The 23179-nt window shown below is 43.5% G+C and overlaps 1 protein-coding gene across 1 annotated transcript; it reads right to left on the bottom strand.

Annotated features, from left to right (window-relative positions):
- Positions 1–1748: 1748 nt before the first annotated feature.
- On the bottom strand, positions 1749–18246 carry LOC307240410 (ATP-dependent DNA helicase Q4-like; the record flags this gene model as incomplete). Its single annotated transcript, XM_080014194.1, is given in 19 exon segments — positions 1749–1931; positions 4351–4459; positions 4595–4745; positions 4938–5115; positions 6719–6792; positions 6794–6895; positions 7632–7761; positions 7852–8080; positions 8162–8311; positions 8989–9126; positions 9811–9894; positions 10487–10680; positions 12005–12203; positions 12638–12820; positions 13320–13508; positions 15218–15356; positions 16067–16251; positions 16553–16699; positions 18211–18246. Coding segments are annotated over 19 exon segments (2739 nt in total). The 3' UTR covers positions 1749–1809.
- Positions 18247–23179: the final 4933 nt, after the last annotated feature.

The following is a 23179-nucleotide window of genomic DNA, read 5'->3' as shown; positions in this document are numbered from 1 at the left end:
AAATACTTATATTAATGAAAATAACCAGATTACAGAAATTATTCAATTTAAAAGTCCAAGCAAGTTTTCTGATGGACAAAATGTTGAACTAAATGAAGAACCCAAGCATTGAGTCTTAAATATCTCAGCTGTAGAGCGCAGAGAACAATGTCTTTCTAATGGGAAATTTTGATTTAATGTGCTTATTTTCTGTTTTGAAAGATAATGAAAGATGAGATCTATTAAGATATTTTTGTTCCTTTGCAAACTTTCATGACAAAGAAACTCATGTCAAGTCATTCATGAAATGACTTCTTATCTGCAGCGCCTTCACGTTTTCACTCAGACCAGAGTCCAATGACAAGTCACACACACACACACACACACACACACACACACACACACACACACACACACACACACACACACACACACACACACACACACACACACACACACACCATCACATTTGAAACTAATTATTGTTGACAGGGACAAAGGTTTTCTTAATGCAAGCTATTCTCTAGTTTTTCTAAGTTCTTTCCATATCTGCAACGTGGTTTGGATGCTTCCCGACGTTATAAACGCACCTAACCTGTAAAGATCTTTGTAAAGACTTTCCAATGAAATATGTAAATTGAGATGTGATGTTCATGCATTCTAAATTAGTGTTTCATTGAGAGTGTTGTGTTGTCTGTCATCTCAGATGGGGATAAAAAACACACTCCTGTACTGAATAACAGCTGCTGCCCAAGTTTATTACTTCACAAAGTGTGTGTGAAGCTCGAGAACTTTGGGTGCAATGCCCTGAAGGGACAAAGAGAGCGAGAGGGATGAGGGGAAAAGATAAGGACAGTAAAAACCAGAAAGAAGCCATAAATCCCAATTGAGTCGTTGAGCAGACCGCTCGTCACTCTGGAGAAATCTCAAGCGTAAATGGTCATTACGCACACGCAGCATCATAGACATCAGCCGTGTCAGCAGTTCAGTCAATATTTCGTTTTAGGTGAATGACTATCATTACCACTATTTTATACAAAACCAATATTATATCAAAAGCTTACGTTGACTAGGTTTGGTAATTACGGTCTAGAAGATTCTCAGCCAGCACAAGAAGGGGTTTCATATCAGCGGGAGCGCTGGGTAACAGTGAAAGGTGTATCATGTAAAGTTGTAATGGTCAAGGAGGCGATTTCTCAAGGTCTGACATCAAATAGGAAATCGCTGTGTTTATGGGCCTAACACATTTGTAACCATTAGTTATAAGTGTTGGGACTGAGTGGGGTGTAAATAAGTCCTGAAGAGGAGCAGACACATGGACTCTGGACATGAACTGTTTAGGTCAACAGAAACCAACCCTGAACAAGTGCATCCTTCAGGGGGGTCACTTTGTTTTTGTCCATTTTAACTTCCTTGTAACGGAGCAGAGTTATTGACTTGTTCATCTCCTATGTTTTTTCCCTACAAACTTTCTTTGTAGTCACTACAACTTCTTTGTGGTGTCGGCCATTTTTCGGGATAAAATGAATCAATCCCAGATTTATGAGATACCCCTGTTCAATTATTCATATTCATTTTTAATATTGCTTGCTTCAATGTAAGTATTGCTCAAATGTGTTTGAGAAGACAGAAAAAAAAGCTCTACATATAAAAAGTCATTTTATTTAATAGATTATGGTCTTCATGAAAATAATTTTAAGTACAAAACTGTAATATTCTAGAAAAGAGACATTCACAAGACAAATTAAATGCTGCTCGTTCTGAGACAAGTGTGTGTGTGTGCGTGCATGTGCGTACATGTAATGTGTAGCTGTGTGTGAACGGCACCAATCACTTGAAGTGAATGATCTCCTGCGTAGCTAATCGGATGAGCTGGTTGAAGTCAAACTGGATGTATTTCCTCCAATAGCGTCTGTCCCGGCCGTAGGTTTGGGCGGGGTAGCACGGGCTGCCTAGGAAACAGAAAACAAAATGTACTATTCTTTGAGAATTTCATCTTCTATCATGTCAATACACAAAAGAAGAAAGACATACAACACGTCTTAATACAGCGAGTCCTGCTTCCATATTCAGAATATGTTTATTCCACCAGGGATATTTACAGTACATGTACTATACCATCAGCATTAAAAAAACAACAACTTAACAGTCAAACATATGGAGAATAAAAATGAGATACAATTTCATTAAAAATAGCCTAAATTCAAATTTTCAAATATATACAAATAGCCAAAAAATACAAAACAGAAAAAGTCAGATATATAAATATATCTACTGTTTATCTATATATGGGTCAGAACTGCTGAATTGCTTCCCATCTTCTGTCGGAGACAAAAGATCCATCTCTTCAGAGTACACCTGGACCCTACGTGCAGTGCACTGACCTGTCCACCCCATGAGCTGCTTTCCCTCTAATGTACTTTAATTACAAAGAAAAACAACTCTACTAGTACTGTTTGTTTCTAGAGAATGTTGAGCTGTGACAATTTGTTAGATACTGTGACAAATGTACTGATTGTAAGTCACTTTGGACAAATCCGTCTGATAAAGAAGAAGAAGAAGAAGAAGAAAGAAGAAACAGTCTTTATTAGTCACGCAACACACCACACTACAACACATGCTTGCACACACACACACATGCACATGCTTTGATGGTGGCCAGTGAAATGGATTCTCTGCTTTTGACCCATCCTGGCTTGTCCTTCCTCCGGGGGCACAGCCAGGAGCAGTGGGCAGCATACGTGGACGCGCCCGGGGACCAGGTGATAATTGTCCATTGCTGGTCAGACAATGATGGGTGCATGTTTTTGGTGGGGGTGCTTACTGACGTGAGGTGGAGGAAACCCCATGTGAGCACGGGGAGAACATGCAAACTCCACACAGAAAGGCTCCTATTTGGGAGATAACCCGCCGGAGCACCGTGCCAACAGCGCCCCAGGCGGGAATCGAACCCAGGACCTTCTTGCTGTGAGGCAGCAGTGCAATGCACTGAACAGTGGGGAAACACAGGAACTTAGGGGGTAGAGAGAGAGAGACACGCAGCAAATGACCACAGGCTGGATTCTAACTCGGGACACTGCAGGCGTTTTGCATAGACCATCAGCCACAACATTTAAACAAGCGCTAATAACCACGAATATTGTGTAGCTCCCCCTATTGCTGCAAAAACAGCTCTGATCCATCAAGGCATCGACTGCACAAGACCTCTGAAGGTGTCCTGTGGTATCCGGCACCAAGACGTTAGCAGCACATCCTTTAAGTCCTGGAATTTGGGAGGTGGGGCCTCCATGGATCGGGCTTGTTGTTCCAGCACATCCCACAGATGCTTGATCAGATCGGACCCTAACCCTGGTCATACACATGACGTAGAAGAAAACATGATTCATCAGACCAGGCCACCTTCTTCCATTGCTCCATGGTCCAGTTCTGATGCTCACGTGCCCATTGTAGGTGCTTTCGGTGGTGGACAGGGGTCAGCATGGCCACTCTGACCGGTCCCATACGCTGCAAGCTGTTATGCACTGTGTGTTCTGACACCTTCTATCATAGCAGCATTAACTTTTTCAACAATCTTCTGTGGGATCAGACCAGATGGGCTAGACTTCACTCCCCACACACACACATCAATGAGCCTTGGGCGCCCATGACCCTGTCGCCGGTTCACCGGTTGTCCCTCCTTGGATCTTTTTTGGTAGGTACTAACCACTGCATACCAGGAACACCCCAAAAGACTTGCCGTTTTGGAGATGCTCTGACCCAGTTGTCCAGCCATCACAATTATCACAATTAGTCTCTTGTCAAAGTCGCTCAGATCCTTACGCTTGCCTATTTTTCCTGCTTCCAACACATCAACTTCAAGAACTGACTGTTCACTTGCTGCCGAATATATATCTCACCCTTTGACAGGTGCCATTGGAACCAGATGATCAATGTTAATCGCTTTACCTGTCAGTGGTTTTAAGGTTGTGGCCCATCGGTGTATACTGTATGGTCGCACGCTTATCCGGTTGAGCCACCAGGACACCACATGTTATGTTATATACAAATACACAAAATATACGATACTATGCCAGGACCAAAAGCTCAGGCTGGAAATCAACACTTCGGTGGGCTGGGCGACCATCCTCAGCATTAAGGGATGTTAAGTCAGTGTGTGGAGATTTCCCCATTCCTCTTTTGACAGAATGTACTCACTGCTTCATTTGGCACTGCTTCATTGGCTGAGGCAAACAAGTGGCAAGACAGACGTGTGTGTGTGTGTGTGTGTGTGTGTGTGTGTGTGTGTGTGTGTGTGTGTGTGTGTGTGTGTGTGTGTGTGTGTGTGTGTGTGTGTGTGTGTGTGTGTGTGTGTGTGTGTGTGTGTGTGTTCACCTATGCCGTGCAGGATTCTAGCCACAGCTCTTCCGGAGAACTTCTCATCACTTCGGTTGGTGAGAAAACTTCTGATGTCGACTCGGATCTGATTCTCCCAGTCTAAAATCTGTAAACACACACATTTCCAAGTCATTAGACACACGTAAATGCCTAAATATTCTGTGGGAGAAGAAAGGGACAGAAAAGGTATGTCCAACTATCTACGCTACCACACACATACACAGGTATAAGTATGTGTTACCTTGTATTTGTCAAGCTCCGTATCCTCTGGTGTTTCTGAACGCGCTCTGTCTCTCCTCTTGTCGAAATACTCGGATAAAAGTGATTTTAGCTGGAGGCTGCGATCCTTGTCCAAATCCTCCACACAGGATGACACGGTACGGAACGCGACACTGGGACACACACACGCACACGCACATGCACACACACACACACACACACACACACACACACACACACACACACACACACTTTAGAACGTGGAGCTCACTCTACTCGGATAAAATAAATAATGAAATTATATATCTACAGCTGTGGCAGTGCCATCAAAAAGGGGGTGCATGTGCGTGTGTGTGTGTGCGCACCTCTGGAAGGCCTTGAAGCAGGCAGACAGCTGGAAGAGTTTTGTTTTCTCTTGGTCCTGCACTCGTTTGTGGAGAAAGTGGCACACTCTGTCCATCTCCTTGTGGTCCAGGTCGCCGTAGGAGCGGAAGTAGAAGGAGGGCGAGGAAAACTCGACAAGGATGCCGCTACGACCACCCGCTGCGATGCACAAAACACACACTTGTGTTAAGTTCAGTTTCAATTATGAATAAAGCCACACTTCCCACTAGCCACATTTATTCTTAATACCAACAGTACCTTAACCTGAAGTTTTAAAGCATAAGTAAACAAAAGACGGTGAGGAGCTTTCCCGGTGCCTCTAATGGTGCTATGGTCTATAGCAGTGGCTCTCAACATGAGGGCGGGGGACCCTCAGAGGGGTCCCTCAAGAGGTTCCAGTGGATCTTCAGAAAAATTATTGATTATCTATTTATTTGCACAAAGGAAGTGATAAAACAAAAGTACATTTAAAAAAAACAAACATAGCAGGTAGGCTTGGCGGGTTTAAGATGAAATTTGTTATTTATTAATCCGCCAGGCAAAATCTGAGAATTGAAACGGTGCAAGTGCAGTTTCCCGTGACCTGAAATTAGAGCGGAGAGAGAGAGAAGGAGAGGGAAGGAGAGAGGGGTCGGAGACTCTCCCCCTCTCTGCTCAGAGCTGCTGAGTAACCACTTGTGATCGGGTCTCCCTTCCCCTCTACAGTCCCGTACAGAGACTTTGAGGGGCAGGTGCTCAAAAAAATAGAAATAAAGGCACATTGGCATTTTGCCGCTCTGGGCAAACGGAGCAGCACAGCGGAGTCACTGTGCGCACATTGCAGGTGTGCCGAGGTTCCAGGTTCATGATGAGTTCATGAATATATCTTGCTCAGGCAATCCCAGATAATTATATAGCAATACATAATATAATCTCATAGAGAAAGATTTTGATTAAGTTTGTTTCCTTAGTTTCTTACTTGTATTGAAAATTAAAAACGTAAACCTAACTCAGAGAACTGGAGATTTTTTTTTGTTTCTCCTCCAGACAGCGCTGCTTGCAGGCTCCCGTGCCTGTCTTTTTATTTTAGATGTATTTAATTTTGTTTTTTCCCTACATGTATGAGACAATTTATTTTAAACACAACTGAGTTAAGGGACTATCTTGCTCCATACTGTTCCAAAAAAAACCTGTGTCTCCACTGTCGGGACGCACGTCTCCCTGTTGAGTTCCGTTGCTACGGGACTTGATTTAGTAAAAACTGGAGGTTTTTGTGTAAATACTTAACTTGTAAATATTAAATCCTGCACGTCTGGAACAAGGAGGCCGCATTTGCCACAATATGTTCTGTGTGCACGCGAACCCTACCACGCGCACGCCCTCCATTAAAATCTTATATCGCCGATCGCTGCCCCCCCATCAAACAGCGAACACGAGCACACAGACCTAATAGCAGCAATTGTGCCGGAGAGGTAATGGCTAATGGTAAAAACTCCCCTCTAGGATTTACAAATTTTCCTAATACTATGGATATTTCTTCCCTTATCATGAGATAAAAAAGAAGAAAAAAAACATATTACACTTATACTGTATACTGACAGTTAATTTACAAGATGTCAGCACAAATTAGAGAATGTACAATCATGACTGTTTTATTCCTAGTTTAATTGTTATCTCCCTCACCATCGACACAAAATCAGATCTAACATTAAAAGTCTTCTCAGATTGGGGTCTTGGAGACAACTTCAAATGGGGTCTGAAGCGTATCAAACTGAGCATGTACAGTTAGACGACGCACCTCTCCCTGTACTCCACTGCAGTTGCCTGAGTCCTCGCTTCACCAGAGGAAGCTGCCATCGTGTCCGCCAACTCGACGACATCAAACTCCAGCCAATCACACGCCTCGATGCGCTCTCCAGCCATTCGCTTTTGGGCCAAAACCACGGCGACTGGGGGGCAGCTGCCAAAAAAAAGAATGATACGTTGATAAAAACTTTGATTGGAACAGTCAAGTTTGTTTGAAATGGGCCAGAAACACATTACATCAAGTCATTAAGATATTTTTGTCCAAAGCGACTTACAATAAGTACATTTTGTCATTGTATCGAATAGAAATTCAATAACTTCAGAAATTCTATTTCAAATATACTGTTTAGTATAAATGCAAATACAATTTCAAATTTGTCACAAAGTTATTAAATTCGCATTACAGATTGTATGTGTAACTCAGCGCCATCTAGTGGTTGAAATCATCACAAAGTGTGCAGGAAGGATGCTGATGTAGAACAGTACTTTTAGTGGCTCTCCATGTCACAATAAAAAAATAAAAACAAGTAAGGGGGGAAAAATTTTAAAATAAATCGAAAAGGGGAAGGAGGTCCAATCCCCACCACCCACCCTGCATTGACTTGAGTGGGGACTGTCAAACCACTCCCGTTTTCAAACTTTTCCGAATCAAGACACCAGCACTCCTTGAAATTCACCAGCAGGTGGACAGAGACTCAAACCAGGAGGTGAAAGACTCTTTAATTCTAGGTAAGGAAACTATATAAGCCAATGTCAACAATAAAAAAAAAAAAGCAGAAATAAACATTTTAGAATACACACAAGTTTGCATATGTGTTAACATATGCAACTGTGATGTAAACATCAGTTACATAACAAAACTGTATTTCACCCCTGCGCTTGTACCGTACATTTTGGAGATCCTCTGTAGCTGCTTGGGGCCGTCATAACAGTTGATCTTGCAGAGTGACAGGGTGGAGTGAAGCAGCTCGACGAAGCGCTGCGGGTGGAGCTCCAAGTAGCACAGCAGGGTCTCCACGCCTGACACACAAACATGGGGTATGTTTACATCTTAAATGACTCTCAGGAACATGGATGACTTCTCAGACAGTGTGCACTCTTCCCACTCACCCTCCTCCGTGATGTCCAGAGCCTCCACAGTCTGCTGAATGGGGATGGCTCTCTCGTGGGTGTGGCACACCCTCTTGGCCGGCCAATCAGTGCTCTCCGTGGACCCCACTTCCTGCTCCGTCCTCCAATCCCCGTCTCCCTTCACCATGAGTTCTGAGCTCTTCATGGAACCGTCGTCTCCCAATTGTTCCTTTTCCTCCTCTCTACCTTCCCCTGCAGTTGGTGGTGTCTTGGGACAAGACATCATTACTATTCATTCATTCTGGACTCATTTAGAATTTAACCTTTAAAAAGCTGTGGTATTTCTTACATCAATCACCTCTGCAGAAGGATGCGGTGGTACATCCCTCTGGTGACCGGCTTCTGTCGGCTGTACGATGTCGGGTGGGGCGGGGGGGTTCAAGCTGTTGTCCCGTTCGCAGACCTCCATCATCTCCAGCAGCTCGGAGTCCTCGATGTCGTCCCTGCGCTGTGACAGACACATTCTGTGATTTTATTTTATTAAATGTACACGAGGCGCTTTCAAATCGTTTAGTTAAAATAATTTCCTTATCTGTGTGAAATACATCAATTTCCTCCACATACGCTGCTAAATTCTATTGCACTGCATGTTCATCTTGTAAGTATCATCTTAGCATCATTCTAAACCTTTTAGTCTGAAAGAGGCCGCTTTATTCCTCTGGTCGGTGGCTTAAAATAAATGATCTGCGCTTCAGGAAGTGGGATTTAATCCAATCCTGGCCGCAATGCTGCTAAACCAAGTTTCACATCCCGGTTCTACAGGCTGTTTCAAAAAACGTCATCAGTATGGAATGGTAATTTGAGTGTTAGGGAGCTGAGAACGTTAATTCTCCAAAGCAGTTTACTAACCTAGACCTCTATTGCCCCCTGTCCTGCAAGTTTGACACTGCACCATCAAGGGGGCCCCCCGGCAATTTGAGCATAGTAAAGTTTCAGACATAGTAAATAGGCATACTAAATAGCATGCTAGAAGGCCATTTCGGAAATAGGTTCAGAGGTATTGGTTCAAAATTGTTTTATTCAACTTTTGATGCGTGGGAGAGGAGGCTGTTTCTTGGATGAGTTATCTCACCCCGGAATATCATGAAAGACAAACATAAACATCCGACAACTTACCTTGGCAAGTTCTTGCTGTTTCTTGTGGATCTGTTTACATTTACAAGGAGGGAAAACTTTCTGCACCAGTCTCTTCACTGTGTAGTAGTCCACGGTGTCGGCGTAGATGTGGCGACGCAACTCATGGAGGTCCCCACCCTGAGAGGAGAATACACACAGAGCCGTCAGACACAGCCGTCGCAGCTAGACTGAGGCAAAAATGACGATTTATTGACCAAAAAATATAAACAACTTAAGTTGAAAAAATCCGAAACACAAAAATATTTACCTGTAAATACTATTGAACAAGGAACTAAATAACATAAGTTGCACTTGTTTTAAATAAACGCAAAATGAATACACAACATTCATCTATAAAATGGGATTATTGTTGAAGTAAATACAACATACAACATCCTCCCCCATGAGGTCAAACCCAATGGACTCCTCCACAGCTCATTTAGCCCTGAATATGTGGAGTTCCCAAGTAGGGAAGATGGCACCAGACAGCAGGTGTAACAACATTAAATCCCATCAATAAAAGATGTATGTTATATGAAACAAAACCTACAGTGCCATTATTATGTGTTTTAACGTTGTATGTCCATTATGAATATAGTGTGTCAAAAGATAATAACAAAAGTAAGGAAACTATGATAAAGGTTCAAGGCACACACACACACACACACACACACACACACACACACACACACACACACACACACACACAAAAAATCTCTTTGTGTGGTTTAAGCAGCATCAGGTTTTAGTACTACAGCTGAATTGATTGTCATACTATGTCTGTTTCGGAGCTATATGTTGTTGTGTTTTCAGGAGTCATACCTCCGGGTCCAGAAAGAGGTGGCAGTGTGCCGGGTCTCCATCTCTCCCGGCCCTCCCGATCTCCTGCACGTAGCTTTCAAAGCTCTGAAAAGCAGTAGAACCATGAGGGGAGGACTGGTTGGATGATATTTTACCACAACACAATATAGTAAAGAATGGAAAATTACACAAAAATTTGAATAGATCAAAGTCCAAGTGAAAGTAAAATGCATTTTTGATATATAAAAAAAAAATGTATATATATAAATCCTCTTTGCATATGGTCACTGCTGTTGGGTCATTTTGGGCAAAATCTGTATTATGAAAAAGAAGAGACTTCCGTTTATTTTATCTTTATATCTTTAAGATAAAACTTAATTTATCTCCAAGAGGGAAATTCAGGGCATATTAGCATTTTCCTTCCTTATACGTGTTCCTTCTATCTGATTTTAATTACACCACCCTCAGCGGCGCTAGTTCAGATATATCTCCAAAATAAATGTTGAAGCCACAATAACATAAATATAATTTTGATTGATAGTCTTTACATTGACAGTGGTGAGATTACCTACTTTACTTGGACTTTACCAGAGCCGACCAGTGAGGCTCTACACACGTGACTTATCCAAATCTTAATCAAAAGGTTGAGAACTTGAATGTGTTAGATGTGTGTTGGGATGCAGGTCCAGGCACTGACCTTGGGCATGTTGTAGTGGACGATTCCACGCACGTCGGACTTGTCCAGTCCCATTCCGAACGCCACGGTGGCCACCACCACCCGCAGCTCGCCGCACATGAAGTTGTTCTGGACGCGGCGCCGCTCGGACGCGGACAGGCCAGCGTGGTACGACTCGGCCTGCCACTTCAGAGGCTTACGAATCTTCTTCCGAGCTGGAAGCAAGTGAAGAGGAAGGTGAAGCAGAGGAAGGACAGATGGACGGATGGATGGATGGATGGATGGATGGATGGATGGATGGATGGGTAGAGAGCAGGCTAAAAATACAACATAAGCCAAATGTAATTTGAACAAACTGCTGCCGTTTTTCTAAGGACACATACAGAGTTTGAGAACAGAGTACCCACGCAAACATCTCGGTCACAATTAAAGCCCCATCATTGATCTGATGACCCTATGTGTTGATTCAGGACCAATATTTCAAAAGAACCGAGGAATGATCAGGAATTTAATGTTTTAATCTAAATTGAAACTGAAATTGAGTCTGATATTTACTTATTATAAAATGCTTTGCTTGTTTGCTTTTTTATTTTATTAATATTATTCTTATTATCATTAGATTGTCTTCTATTGAGTTGCATGCCGACAGGTGCTAACAAATAAACTTGTTATTTGCTTTGCTTTGAGATTAAAGTGAAAGACTTCCCAATACAACATAAGAACTGCCATTCAATGGTATTGAGAGCATTATGGCTAGAAAGACAAAAATCACAGAAAAAATAACAAAGACATTACACCAAAAAATTGTGCAGTTTTATTATTACCAAAAATCATAATTGTATAATAATAATAATAATAATAATAATAATAATAATAATAATAATAATAATAATAATAATACAAGCTGAAGGCAGCAATGTATGGGGTCCAGGTTAGTCGGTGTGACCTGTGTAAGGACTAATACAAATGTATGTAACCACCTTGCCACGTGTGTGTTTTTCCATTTGAAACCCGTTCCTGTCGCCGCTATTAAATGCCTCCTCCTTTTTCAAACCAAGCCTTCTTAGTTTGGCTGTGAACCAGGCCTTGACATTGTTATAAGTTACCCTGCCGCGTGTCTCGGAGTTTCCCAGTGCAGTGCGGGGAACTGCATGATACGGATAGTGCACGGTGCTGGTGCCAAAATGAAGGATGTCAACTTGCGATGTCCTGTGTCACGAAATGATGACGCAGTGACAATTCTCTGTGGCCAATCAGTAGTCTGCAGTGTTTTCACGTGACCTTTTGGTATTGCCAAGAGGGGTGACGAAAACACCCATTTTTACAAACTTCTCCTACAAGTATAGACTGATGTGGATCAAACTTGGACCACAGTGTCTGTGGACTGCCCGGAATACAAATCGTATTCATTTGTGTGTGTGGGTCCGACGGTTTCTGAGCGCCAGATACTTTGACATGTGATAATGACGAGGAAGATTAACAAAAACAATAGGATTCCCGCCCTTCGGGCTGGACCCCTGATAGATCGGCTTCATGTACCCATTTCTTTCTTCTTCTTCTTCCCTACAGGGTTGCTTTGTTGGCTGCTGCTGATGTGGATGTTCTCCTTTACTAGCACCCCCTGCAGGCAGGTCCGCAGCAGCGCAGCCACACGCACCGTCTCCTCTCTCCTGGTGCAGTAGACGATGATGGAGTCCAGGCAACCAAAACGATCACCTTTCAATAAGGACACTAAAGCCTAGAAAGAGCAAGAGAAGGAGAGATAGAGAGAGACACACAAATAAAGAGAAAAGGAAGGTTGCGGCTGTCTTTTTGAGGATTTGACTTTCTCTGTAGGGACAAAACAAGAGTGACACAGGGTTCCCACTCTCTTCAAATTTATATTTTTCCAGGACATTTCTCACAACCCGAATAAGTATTCACGTTTAACACTGTGTCCACTCACATAGTTCTTGAAATGAAACTTTTCCGGGACAAATCTTGGTTTCAATGACATTTTGGCCAATTCTGTCACCATTCCATGACTATTCCCTGACGAGACAACTCCCAGGTTTTCCAGGCTGTGTGGGAACCCTGGTTTCCACAGACACACGCAGACACACGCAGTCACACACAGTCACACACAGTCACACACAGTCACACACAGTCACACACAGTCACACACACACACACCTGATCCTTGTTGCTGTCCATGGACACAGACAGCTGCAGGTTGGGCGGCACGGCGGCAGACCTCACAGCGATGCCATCCTGGTCGTTGATGTTGAGATGGCGAGCAATGTCCAGGGCGGTGGACAGCGTGGCCGTGGCGGTGAGGCCCAGCAGGCAGCGCACGCCCAGACGTTCCCGCAGAACCTTCAACCAGGATAATGTCAATGTCAATTATTTGCGGGTTATTGACAGCGTGCAAAAGCACACGCAATGTTTTAAGTTTTATCAACTTAAGTTAACTTAACTACCAAAATAAGGCTGCCACCTGGCCAAATTGGGCTAACTTGTTAGCACAATACTACTCCCTGTTAACTTTTGTACATAGATGTGACATACATTTTAATTCATTATTGGATTTATTTTATTACTTTTGTATTACACTTCTGTCACTTGAAATTTTTGGAATTTCTTTACAAAATTTTCCTCAACCCAAATGATAAAAAGACACCAAATCCACATATGTACTGTGCCATTTCTAACATTGCCTAAAAATTCCAATGAAATTGGACAGAAACATAAGATTTAAAAAAAATAATCACGGTCAGCTCAAATAATTAAAATCAGACCATTATGTAATAATTGTGACAGCCCAATCAAGAGCATTTCATAGGAGGCAAACCACATCATTAACACACACACACACCTTGCAGAGCCGGAGGTAGCAGGGTCTGAAGTTGTGCGACCACTCGGAGACACAATGCGCCTCGTCGATACAGGCGAAGGCCACCGGGGGGAGCTGCTGAGCAGAGGGGAGGCAGCCGGAGCCCGAGCCACCTCCTCCCACCAGGGCCTCTGGAGAGAGGAGCAGCACACATACCTGCCCAGACTTCACCTGAGGGGGGGGGACACAGGAAATATAATCATATATTATAATTATATTATAATAAGTTATATGTAATAAGAGCAAATAATCTCAACAGGTGGACTCCACTTTAAAAGGTCAAAAATTTGTTTTACATTTTCAAGAATTGTACGTGATAAGAGTGAATAAAACTGAAACTAAAAAGGTGTTTTCACATGTAGTCCCTTTTAAACCAGTCATACTCAGAGACCATCTCACGAGGTGTTCTCAGTAGTTCAGTTTGTTTCAAAGTGGTCTGAAATCCAGTGTTGTAAAACCTGACGTAAGGCTGGTAATGGTTTGACTTTTAATTTCACCAGAGCAAAATTAAATCTAAGTTTGAACTTCTGGCTTCCAGAATCCGAACGGTTTGGTGCATCAGGTTGGCTTTGGTTTAAGGTTTCCCCAAAACAGTCTGCAATTGTCCATACAGTAGAGACAGTATATTCAATAGATTGTCATCAGAATCAGGTATTAGACAATTTGAAGACCTTTTTATTACTAGTTTGATTTTGGACAAATTAAAGATCAACTTTGACTTGACTGATCCTTATGAAGCTGAATTGCATTCAAACTTTGTATATTCTTCCTTTGTGCTAACAAAATACTGAATTATAAATTCATAACGAAGGTATCCAATTTATGTTTTATGTTTTCTCTTTACAAGAACCTAAGACTGTATAAACACAATTTAATTTTTTTACTTCACTTTTACAAAAACAACATGATAGTCTTACTTATGATAGTCATTTTAGGTTCAACTCTTTTGAAGCTCAGCTTGAAGGCTCGAGCTTCACAACGGTAAATCCATGTCAAACCAACATATTTAATTGTGTCCTTTATGCAGACTTCATGCTGCATAACAAAATCCAATGTCACAATAAAACCTCCCTGTATGAATAAGGTGTAACGCTGCTTTTACCTGGCAGGCTGTGCACTGTACATTCTGCGAGCTCTGACGTCCGCCTCCACTTCCCCCAACAGGTTCTCCTGGGGAACCTGGCCATGAAATTATATTTCTGTCAAAAATATAAACCGGATGTTTTCTATTCACTCCATTCATACGTGGAGTCATAAAAAGTAAAAGAGAAGTTTGACGAATGCATTTGCTGGGATCGAGATTCAAACACACAACCATAAGAATTCAGAAAGAAAAGAATTCACAGCAATCTGAAATTTAAAAAAAAAAGGAAAGTGAACGATGGAAAGATCATCCTTACCTTTTCTGGTGCCTTGGTTTGTAATGTCTCTCCTTCCTCCACGTCAGCCTTCTTTGTTCTCTTCTTCCTCCCTTCTTTGTGGATTGCTTTAGAGCAACTGTCGGAGTCTTCCTCCTTCTTCTTGGCATTCCGTTTCCTCTTCCTCATCCCTCCGTCCTCTCCGTCCTCCCTTTGTCTCTTCCTCCCTTTCTTATCTGGCCTTTTTGTTTCCTCTTCCTCATCTTTAGATTGTGTCTTTCCCGTTTCAATCTGGTCCTCTTCTCGCACCTCCTTCTTCTCACCTCCTCCTCTTCCTTTGCTTTTTCTTACACGGTGCGTTGCCGTTTTGGGCGTCTCGGTGTGACTTTCAGTCCTCAAACTTTCAGCTTCTGCAGCGCCTGACGATTCATTTTCTCCCCCATCTCCAAGCTCTGTTTTTTCTCCTTTTCCTCTTGCTTTGGCATTTCCTATCCCTCCGCCCGCTTCAGCACGCACTCTCACTTCTCCGTCACCACTTTCTCCTGTTCCTCCGTTGTGAGGTTTTACATGCAAATTGCCGGCGCCGGGCTTCTCCCCTTCCTCCGCCTCTCCGAACACCTGACAGCGCTGCAGCCAGCCTCGGTCCGCGGAGCAGAGCGTGCTGACCAGGGAGGGCATAGCCCCGGACCGTCCTCTTCCTCCCCGCAAACCCCCAGATGGCCGGAAGCCCCCCAGACCCCCCCGACCATCTTCAGACCCTACGCCCCCTGGTAAACTGTCTGATGTTTCAACGTGTAGCTTTAAGCCTCCTGACACACCAACATTTGCATTTAATTCTTCTGAAATTGCAGTTAGTTCTCCTGAAGATCCGACTTTGCATCGGGGAGACGGTGCTTGGAGAGAGAGCCCTGAAGCACGGTGACTACCGCAGGTACCAATACTGTTTGTACCAGGGGTGGAACTTTTGACACCGGTATTACCAGTGTTAGTATTCATAGCAGCATCATTTGACTCATTTTATATTGGGGAAGGCTTATAAGATTCAAACGGTTCCTTCGGCTCTATAGGACAGAGTGTCTGAACAGCCTGGGACCCATGGAAGGCTTTGGTGTTCCTGCAGAGACAAATGACTTGTGTTTTTATTTATTTCTTTATAGAATTGTCTTGGCTGAAAGAGTAGGCTCATCACAAGTGCAAGTATTAGTTTCCCTAAAGTCCCCCCAAACAGCACATGTAGACTGCTAATTTCTGCCTTCTAGCCATTCGGAAGTAACTAAATGAGTAAGCAAGATGGTTATTAGAATGCAGGCCAGCTCAAAGGTGGTGGTGGGAAGTCTTCAGTATTACATGCTTTAATATTACTTGCTTTACCTTGGAGTGAAGGGGCTAGTCTGAGCAAAGGCAGCTGCGTTGTGGCTCGACATGGTAATGTGTGCTTTTGCCGGTGTAGCGGCAGCGGCAGGGGGGTTCGTCTGTTCGCTTGGTCTGTCATCCTTCCAGGACTTCAGGGGTGTGCGTCCAGGAGTCAAAGATTTCTTCAAAGATGCAGGTCTGTCCTAAATGAAGGGAACAGAACGCCGGTAAATAACAATTTAAAGTAATTTGTCCATGCCGTCTTTATCTTGCTACGGCAACTTTGGTCAGTACAGACACCTTGTGGTGGTATTTAAGCGCATATTTGGTATTTAAGAATCCTTGTAGTGTTTCAGACACTTTATGGTCATTTAGCATCTAAATATGTATTGTCTCCTTGTAATTCTTTGTTGTGTATGTGTTACCTGCGTCATGAACTCACCAAGAGAAATTCCTCGAGAGCCTCTGGATATTATGGCAATATATTTGTCTTATTTTTCTGACCTTACTGAGCATGGCCAGGTTATTCTTCATCTTCATGCCATAGTACTGGGCAGAGGCCTGGAGACTGTCTCTGTCCTCGGCGGTAAGAGTGGGAGAGGGTGCCGACAGATTGCTGCGACTCAGATGGGAACCCCAGCAGTCTGAGTCCTGAACGGAAGGTCACAAAGAGAGATGTGGATTAGTTTAAATTGAATGAATGAATTCATCAACTTTCACGGTGACAGAGTCTTTTCCCCTTTCTTCAGTTTTATAAAAAAGGTTAAAAGATTTATATTTGTATTCCTTCAATAATTGTTCTTGTGAAATTATAAGGAAAACACAGTTTATCAGTACCTTTAGAAAAAGTAAACCAGATAGTATTTAAAAATGTAATTCCCCTTCAAGCAGCCATTTTTACACCACAAATAAAATTGAGGATACTATCTTATCTAACCTTATCTCACCAGCGGTGGTAAGTCGAAGGCAGAGAGAGTAATAAAAGCATCACATTGATCATAATAATAATAATAATAATAATAATAATAATTATAACAATAATAATAATAATAATAATAATTACAATCATATATAATCCACTTCTTGGTTGCTGCATTCATTTCTAAATGAGTCCAGCTCACAGCAAGTTCAAAAAACAAATCAAGTGACTCCTTGTCCAGAGAGGTTTCATTCAGTTTTACAAACTTCAGTACAGTTTTTTTCGTAACCTTTAGTCGAAATGAATGGTAATGCGTTTTTTTATTTTAAATGTTTTTTACTCAATTCTCTTCCCGGGTCCAAAGAAGGAGAAGTGCACAGGCAGGAGAAGTGGTGCGGAGCTCTTTACCTTTTTTGGTGAAGGAAATCACACTCTTTGTTTAAAAGTCATTACATAAAAAACAAATAAACAAAAGGAAAAGGTTCCTTGTGTTCTGCGCTTCTGGGTGAGTACAAGCCCCCTGTCGGTGTTTGTTTGATTCCCTGTTTTTCTACCAGCAAGACAACAGCAAGGAAGAGTCAACACCAACTTTGTCCGTCTGTGTGGATGCGATGGCGCATTTCAAACACGCTGTTCGAGACTAAAAGACAAAATGAGGGGGGAGGAAAACATTATTATTATTATTATTTTAAAAGCCAGGCTTTATTTAAATGTTGGATCCTAAACTACTTTTTGCAATTGCCGCAGTACAATGATGGGAGGCAATGTTTGGGTGTTGAGTTGTAAAATGGATCGATTTGACAGTTCTGAAAAAGTATCTCCGTACAGTTTCAGACTTTTTGAGTTTTAATCAGTTCACTGCTTTTATCTTCAGTTTTTACATTTGTTTATTTAGTCATTTCCTACAGCCTTGTTTTTTGTTCACCTTTTGGCACCATGTTCTATCAGGGCCTCACACCCCAATAAAGCCCTATTGAGAGAGAGAGAGACTTTTGATTTTTAAAGCATCTTTATTTTAACATTTTCTCTGGTTCACAGTTGCAGACAGTACAATAAACACACTTTGTTCACTAACAGAGAGAGAGAGAGAGAGAGAGAGAGAGAGAGAGAGAGAGAGAGAGGTACTAACGCTGGTCGATCAGCGCCGTGTGTTCTGTGATAGAGTGCAGTTACATGACTTCGCCAGTAGAGGGACTCTATCATAAGTAGATGCTCCTTCGCTCTCTCTGTCATGTTGTTGTACTGGTAGCCAGCCTGGCGTGTTGCGGCCGCGCCACATGTTGCTGAAGACTGTTCATAAAAGGTGAACAACAAAAGTGTGTGTGTGTGTGTGTGTGTGTGTGTGTGTGTGTGTGTGTGTGTGTGTGTAGGGGCAGATGTCCAGGGTCCCACACTGTAGGGAGCAGCTAGACTGTACACGTTTCTATGTGTCGCTCTTTATACTTGTATATACTGGTACGTTCATTCCACAGTGCATCCAATTTTTCTTCAGATTTGGAGACTTGGGAGAACATCCCTCTGAGGAACATCCTTTTTACCCTATTTTTATTTGCACGTTTTTGTGTTTTGTCTTCAAGATTCAAGATTCAAGATTTTTATTTGTCACATACATATACATACTTCCATACATATATGCAGTGAAATGTAATGCAACGCACCCGGTGATAGCACACAATAAGTCCTAGGAAAAAGTACAAAAATAAAATAAAATAAAAAGTAGAAAATTCCTTTCTAATAGACCGACTAACTGACTCCTAAAACGTAATACAGTAAGTGGAATACTTATAGAATAAGATAAAAAATATATAGAATAAAATACAATAAAAAATAAATTGAAATAAAATGGAATAGGTTGAAGGAATATGGCTATGTATATACAGATATGTGCATTTAAAGTGGCATGTGAATTAAAGTGGCATGTGAATGTGAATAGTGTGAGGTAGTGTTTGGGATAATACAGCACAGTATACAACAGTACGGCGCAGCAATACGGCATCACGAACAACCCTGAACAGTGATACAGTATGCGGTACAGTATGCTACATACAGTACAGTAGGTAGTGGAGCCTAGTGCATGGCTCAGTTAGGACCCCTGGTGAGGTCAGCGTTGACAGTTCTGATGGCTTGAGGGAAGAAACTCCGTCTCAGTCTCTCTGTTCTCGCTGCGTGACTGCGGAGGCGCTTGCCTGACCGCAGCAGCTGAAACAGTCCGTTGTTGGGGTGATGAGGATCCTTCATGATCCTACGGGCTCTGCTACTACACCTCCTGGTGTATAACTCCTGCAAGGGGGGGAGGGTAGTTCCAGTGGTAGGTTCAGCTGAACGCACCACCCTCTGCAGGGCCCGCCTGTCCTGGGCAGCACAGTTCCCAAACCAGGCAGTGATGTTGCCTGTCAGGATGCTCTCCACTGCTCCAGAGTAGAAGGACTTGAGGATCCTCACCGAGACCCGGAATTTCCTCAGCTGCCTGAGGTGGTAGAGACGCTGCCTCGCCTTTCTCACCAGAGTGTCTGTGTGAACAGTCCATGTTAAGTCCTCTGTGATGTGGACTCCCAGATATCTGAAGCTGCTCACCCTATCGACAGAAGTCCCATTAATCCACAAGGGCGCGTGCGTCCTCGATTGTGATCCACGCCTAAAGTCCACAATCAGCTCCTTGGTTTTGCTGACGTTCAGGTGTAGGCTGTTGTCCTGGCACCAGAGTGACAGGTCAGCCACCTCCTCGCGGTAGGCCTTCTCATCGCAGTCGGTGATCAGGCCCACGACCACGGTGTCGTCAGCAAACTTGATGATGGTGTTGGAGCTGGACCTGGCCACACAGTCATGTGTGTACAGGGAGTACAGTAGGGGGCTGAGGACGCAGCCCTGGGGGGATCCTGTGTTCAGGGTGAGGGAGCTTGACATGTACTTCCCCACCTTGACCACCTGGGGGCGGCCTGTGAGGAAGTCCAGGATCCAGGTGCACAGCGGAGCATTCAATCCTAGCTCCATCAGCTTGACAGCCAGTCTGGTGGGGACTATGGTGTTGAAAGCTGAACTATAATCAATGAACAGCTTCTCACATAGGCCCCCTTCTGGCCATCCAGGTGCGTGAGCGTGGTGTGCAGTACCTGGGAGACCGCGTCATCCGTGGATCTGTTCTGCCGGTACGCGAACTGCAACGGGTCCAAGGTGCGGGGGAGGGAGGCGCAGATGTAATCCTTAATCAGCCTCTCGAAACACTTCATGACCACCGAGGTGAGGGCCACCGGACGGTAGTCATTCAGGCAGGTTGGAGAGGCGATCTTCGGGACAGGAACGACGGTGGACCTCTTGAAGCAGGACGGGACCACTGATTCAGCCAGGGAGATGTTTAATATTGTGGTGAACACCGGAGCTAGCTGGTTAGCACAGGTCTTCAGTACTCACCCAGATATGCCGTCTGGGCCCGTAGCTTTCCTGGTGTTCACCCGCATCAAAGCCCTCCTGACCTCGTGCACGGACACTGAGAGTGCGCGCTCGTCCCCAGCGGTGTAACTCCAATTAGCCAGCGAGCTAGCGGTGCTGCTGCCAGACTCGAACCGCGCGTCTTGTTTTATGTTTTGTGGGTTTTTTTTGCCCTTGCATTTTTCCTTGAAACTTCTCAGCTCATTTTATAATATTCTATTGTTTTCCATTATTTTCCCTTTTCAAACAGCCATATTTTAGCATTGGCTAAAATACTGCTGTATTGAGCAAAAACGAATTTTCCTCAGTTCAGAAGATAATTTCTGTTTGTTCATTTTTTTTTTAATTGTACCAATAGTAAATTCATTCATAAGATTTTATTGAAAAAAAAATAGGGAAATCTACATCTTCATGTCTCCATACATTAATATAAATATTTTCATCTTGACACAAGATTGTAGTAAGTAGTAACTAAGCAAAAGGGTCAAAAGGAATATATCCCTAAATGATTCCTTTTTAGGTTTCGAGAATCAATATATTTAAGTTATATGTAATTCCTGAAAACCTGTGGATAGTGAATGAAATTCTCTCATGTGATCACACACAGGACACATAGCGCCACCTGGTGGAAGAGCATCACTATTAAATGGAGATATGTGCGTATCACATCTCCCCCATTAACACCCAATAGTAATTATGAAGCTATCTCCGTGATTTTGAGAAAGTAGCCGAATGCGTGCTTTGTTAATATCATCCTACATTGAACATACCACGTACACAATATTAATATTGTTATTCTGAATATCCAACCAAACTCATATCTAAAAATTGAACCCATGCCATACTTGCACCCTTACCGCCTGCTGCTGCTTTCTGAGTTCCTGTTGTTGTTTTTTGGATCTTTTGACTGTCAAGCATTATTTTTCTATTCTATTGTCTGTTTAAATTCTTTATTTTTTTCCCTAATCTATACTGTTCCGAGTTCCTTCTCCATAAAGAAAAGTACTTGGCCAAATAAATGAGTTGATAAATGAGGTTTTTTTGCATGTAGGACAGAGTTGGTCTGCAAGTGGAGTTCAACTTCTCAGTGCAATGCCACTCTATTCATTACTTAATCATCAAGAACTGCTGCAGTAACTCTGTCCTGTGGACGACCTGTAGGATGACAAGAGCACAGTTTTTGGTTACACAGAACCACCACCAACGCCCCTCTTTGGAGAAGGATCTTACCATGTTTTGGTCTATAAACAACTAATCACTACTCCAAGAGGGGGAGAGTCACCACGGACGAGACAAATAAATGTAGAAGACACCCCACACAGACACACCGCGGCCGCAGGAAAGCCCCCAGAAGACCCCCAACCCCAAGAGAAGCTGGAAGCCCGCGGAGCAACACAAATGCCCGGCCCCGAGAAGCACAACTCAGTCCCGGAGCACGTGAGGAGACCCTGCACCTCTGAGGCGCACACATACAACCCACCCCCATGAGCAGGCACAAGACGCAGAACCCAGGCCGCCGACGCAGGCCCAGAGCCAGGTCCGGCGGCGACAGACCGACACCCCGCCCGAACCACCCGCCCTGCTCGGTGACTCGCCTGCAAAGAGCAGGGTCCCCACGCCCCGCGCAAGGGCGAGGCCCGCCCCACCACAACCAGCCAGACGCCCCATCCAGCCGCGAGTCCTGAACACCCATCCAAGTAGCCGAGTGTGCCCAGCGCGGGGCACTTGGTCGTCAGACCCGTTAGAGAGAAGGCTTCGACCAGGAATATTCCTGGCTTCAGTTGGGTGTTGAGGGTATGTGGTGGATGGGATGCCTTGAGCAGCCACACCTGATGTTTGTTGGTTGGGCTGAAGAGCATCAGGTTTAAAAACCCTGTCCACACACTCAGTCAGGAGGGGAGCCCTCTCATGACATGTTCCATCTGCTCCTGGCTAATTCCACCTCGCCTCATCTCTACAATAAACTGGTGTTAACAACACCCCGTCGTCTGTGTGTCTGTGCTGAAGGTCCCTGAAAACGCCACTTGGGTGGCGTGTGGTAGGGAAACTGCCACACTCTGTCAAATGCTTTTTCGCCATCTAACGAAGCAATAACAGTCTTTAAGTTGTTCCTTTGAGATATACTCATCACACTCAATTAATGGCACATGTTGCTGGATGAGAGTTTGCCCTTGACACAGCATGTTTGGTCTGGGTGAATTATAAATTGAATTACTTTTTCAATTCTGTTGGTTAGTGTTGAACTAATATTCTTTAAATCACAGTTAATTAGGCTTACGGGTCTCTAACTGAAGGTGAGGGCAGAATCCTTATTGGCTTTGAGCAAAACCAAAATGAGAGCAGTATTCATTTGCGGAGGCATGGCCGAGGTTGACTTCATCTCCGTAACCATTCTGATGAATAATGGAGATATACAGTAAGTGGCCAGAAGTGTTTATAGAATTCCACTGGTAGCCACCTGATCCAGGTGATTTATTGTTGGGCATAGAGAAGAGAGCATTCCTGAGTTCTTCGAGAGTCATAAAATATTCAAATTGAGACATAATTGTCCGGATCTCATATCATTGTTGTAGTTCTCCAATATTTTGTATTTTTGCAAAATACACTAATGTTTTTGCTTATTTACAAGTGTGATCACAAGGTGCTGTAGTCACTCTGTGGTGCCCCTGGGTGTGACGGCACGGACGGTGTCTCTGAACTATCCGCTCCATGGACCCTCAGCCAATCAGGCTGCAGCTGATCAGGTGCACTCGAGCCCATTTGAACTGATAAGAGCCTCGCGCTGC

The sequence above is a fragment of the Zeus faber genome, assembly GCF_960531495.2.
Source record: "Zeus faber genome assembly, chromosome: 1".
In the NCBI taxonomy this organism is placed as follows: domain Eukaryota; kingdom Metazoa; phylum Chordata; class Actinopteri; order Zeiformes; family Zeidae; genus Zeus; species Zeus faber.
Note: the sequence above shows the minus strand (reverse complement) of the source record. Positions and strands in the feature narration are given on the sequence as shown.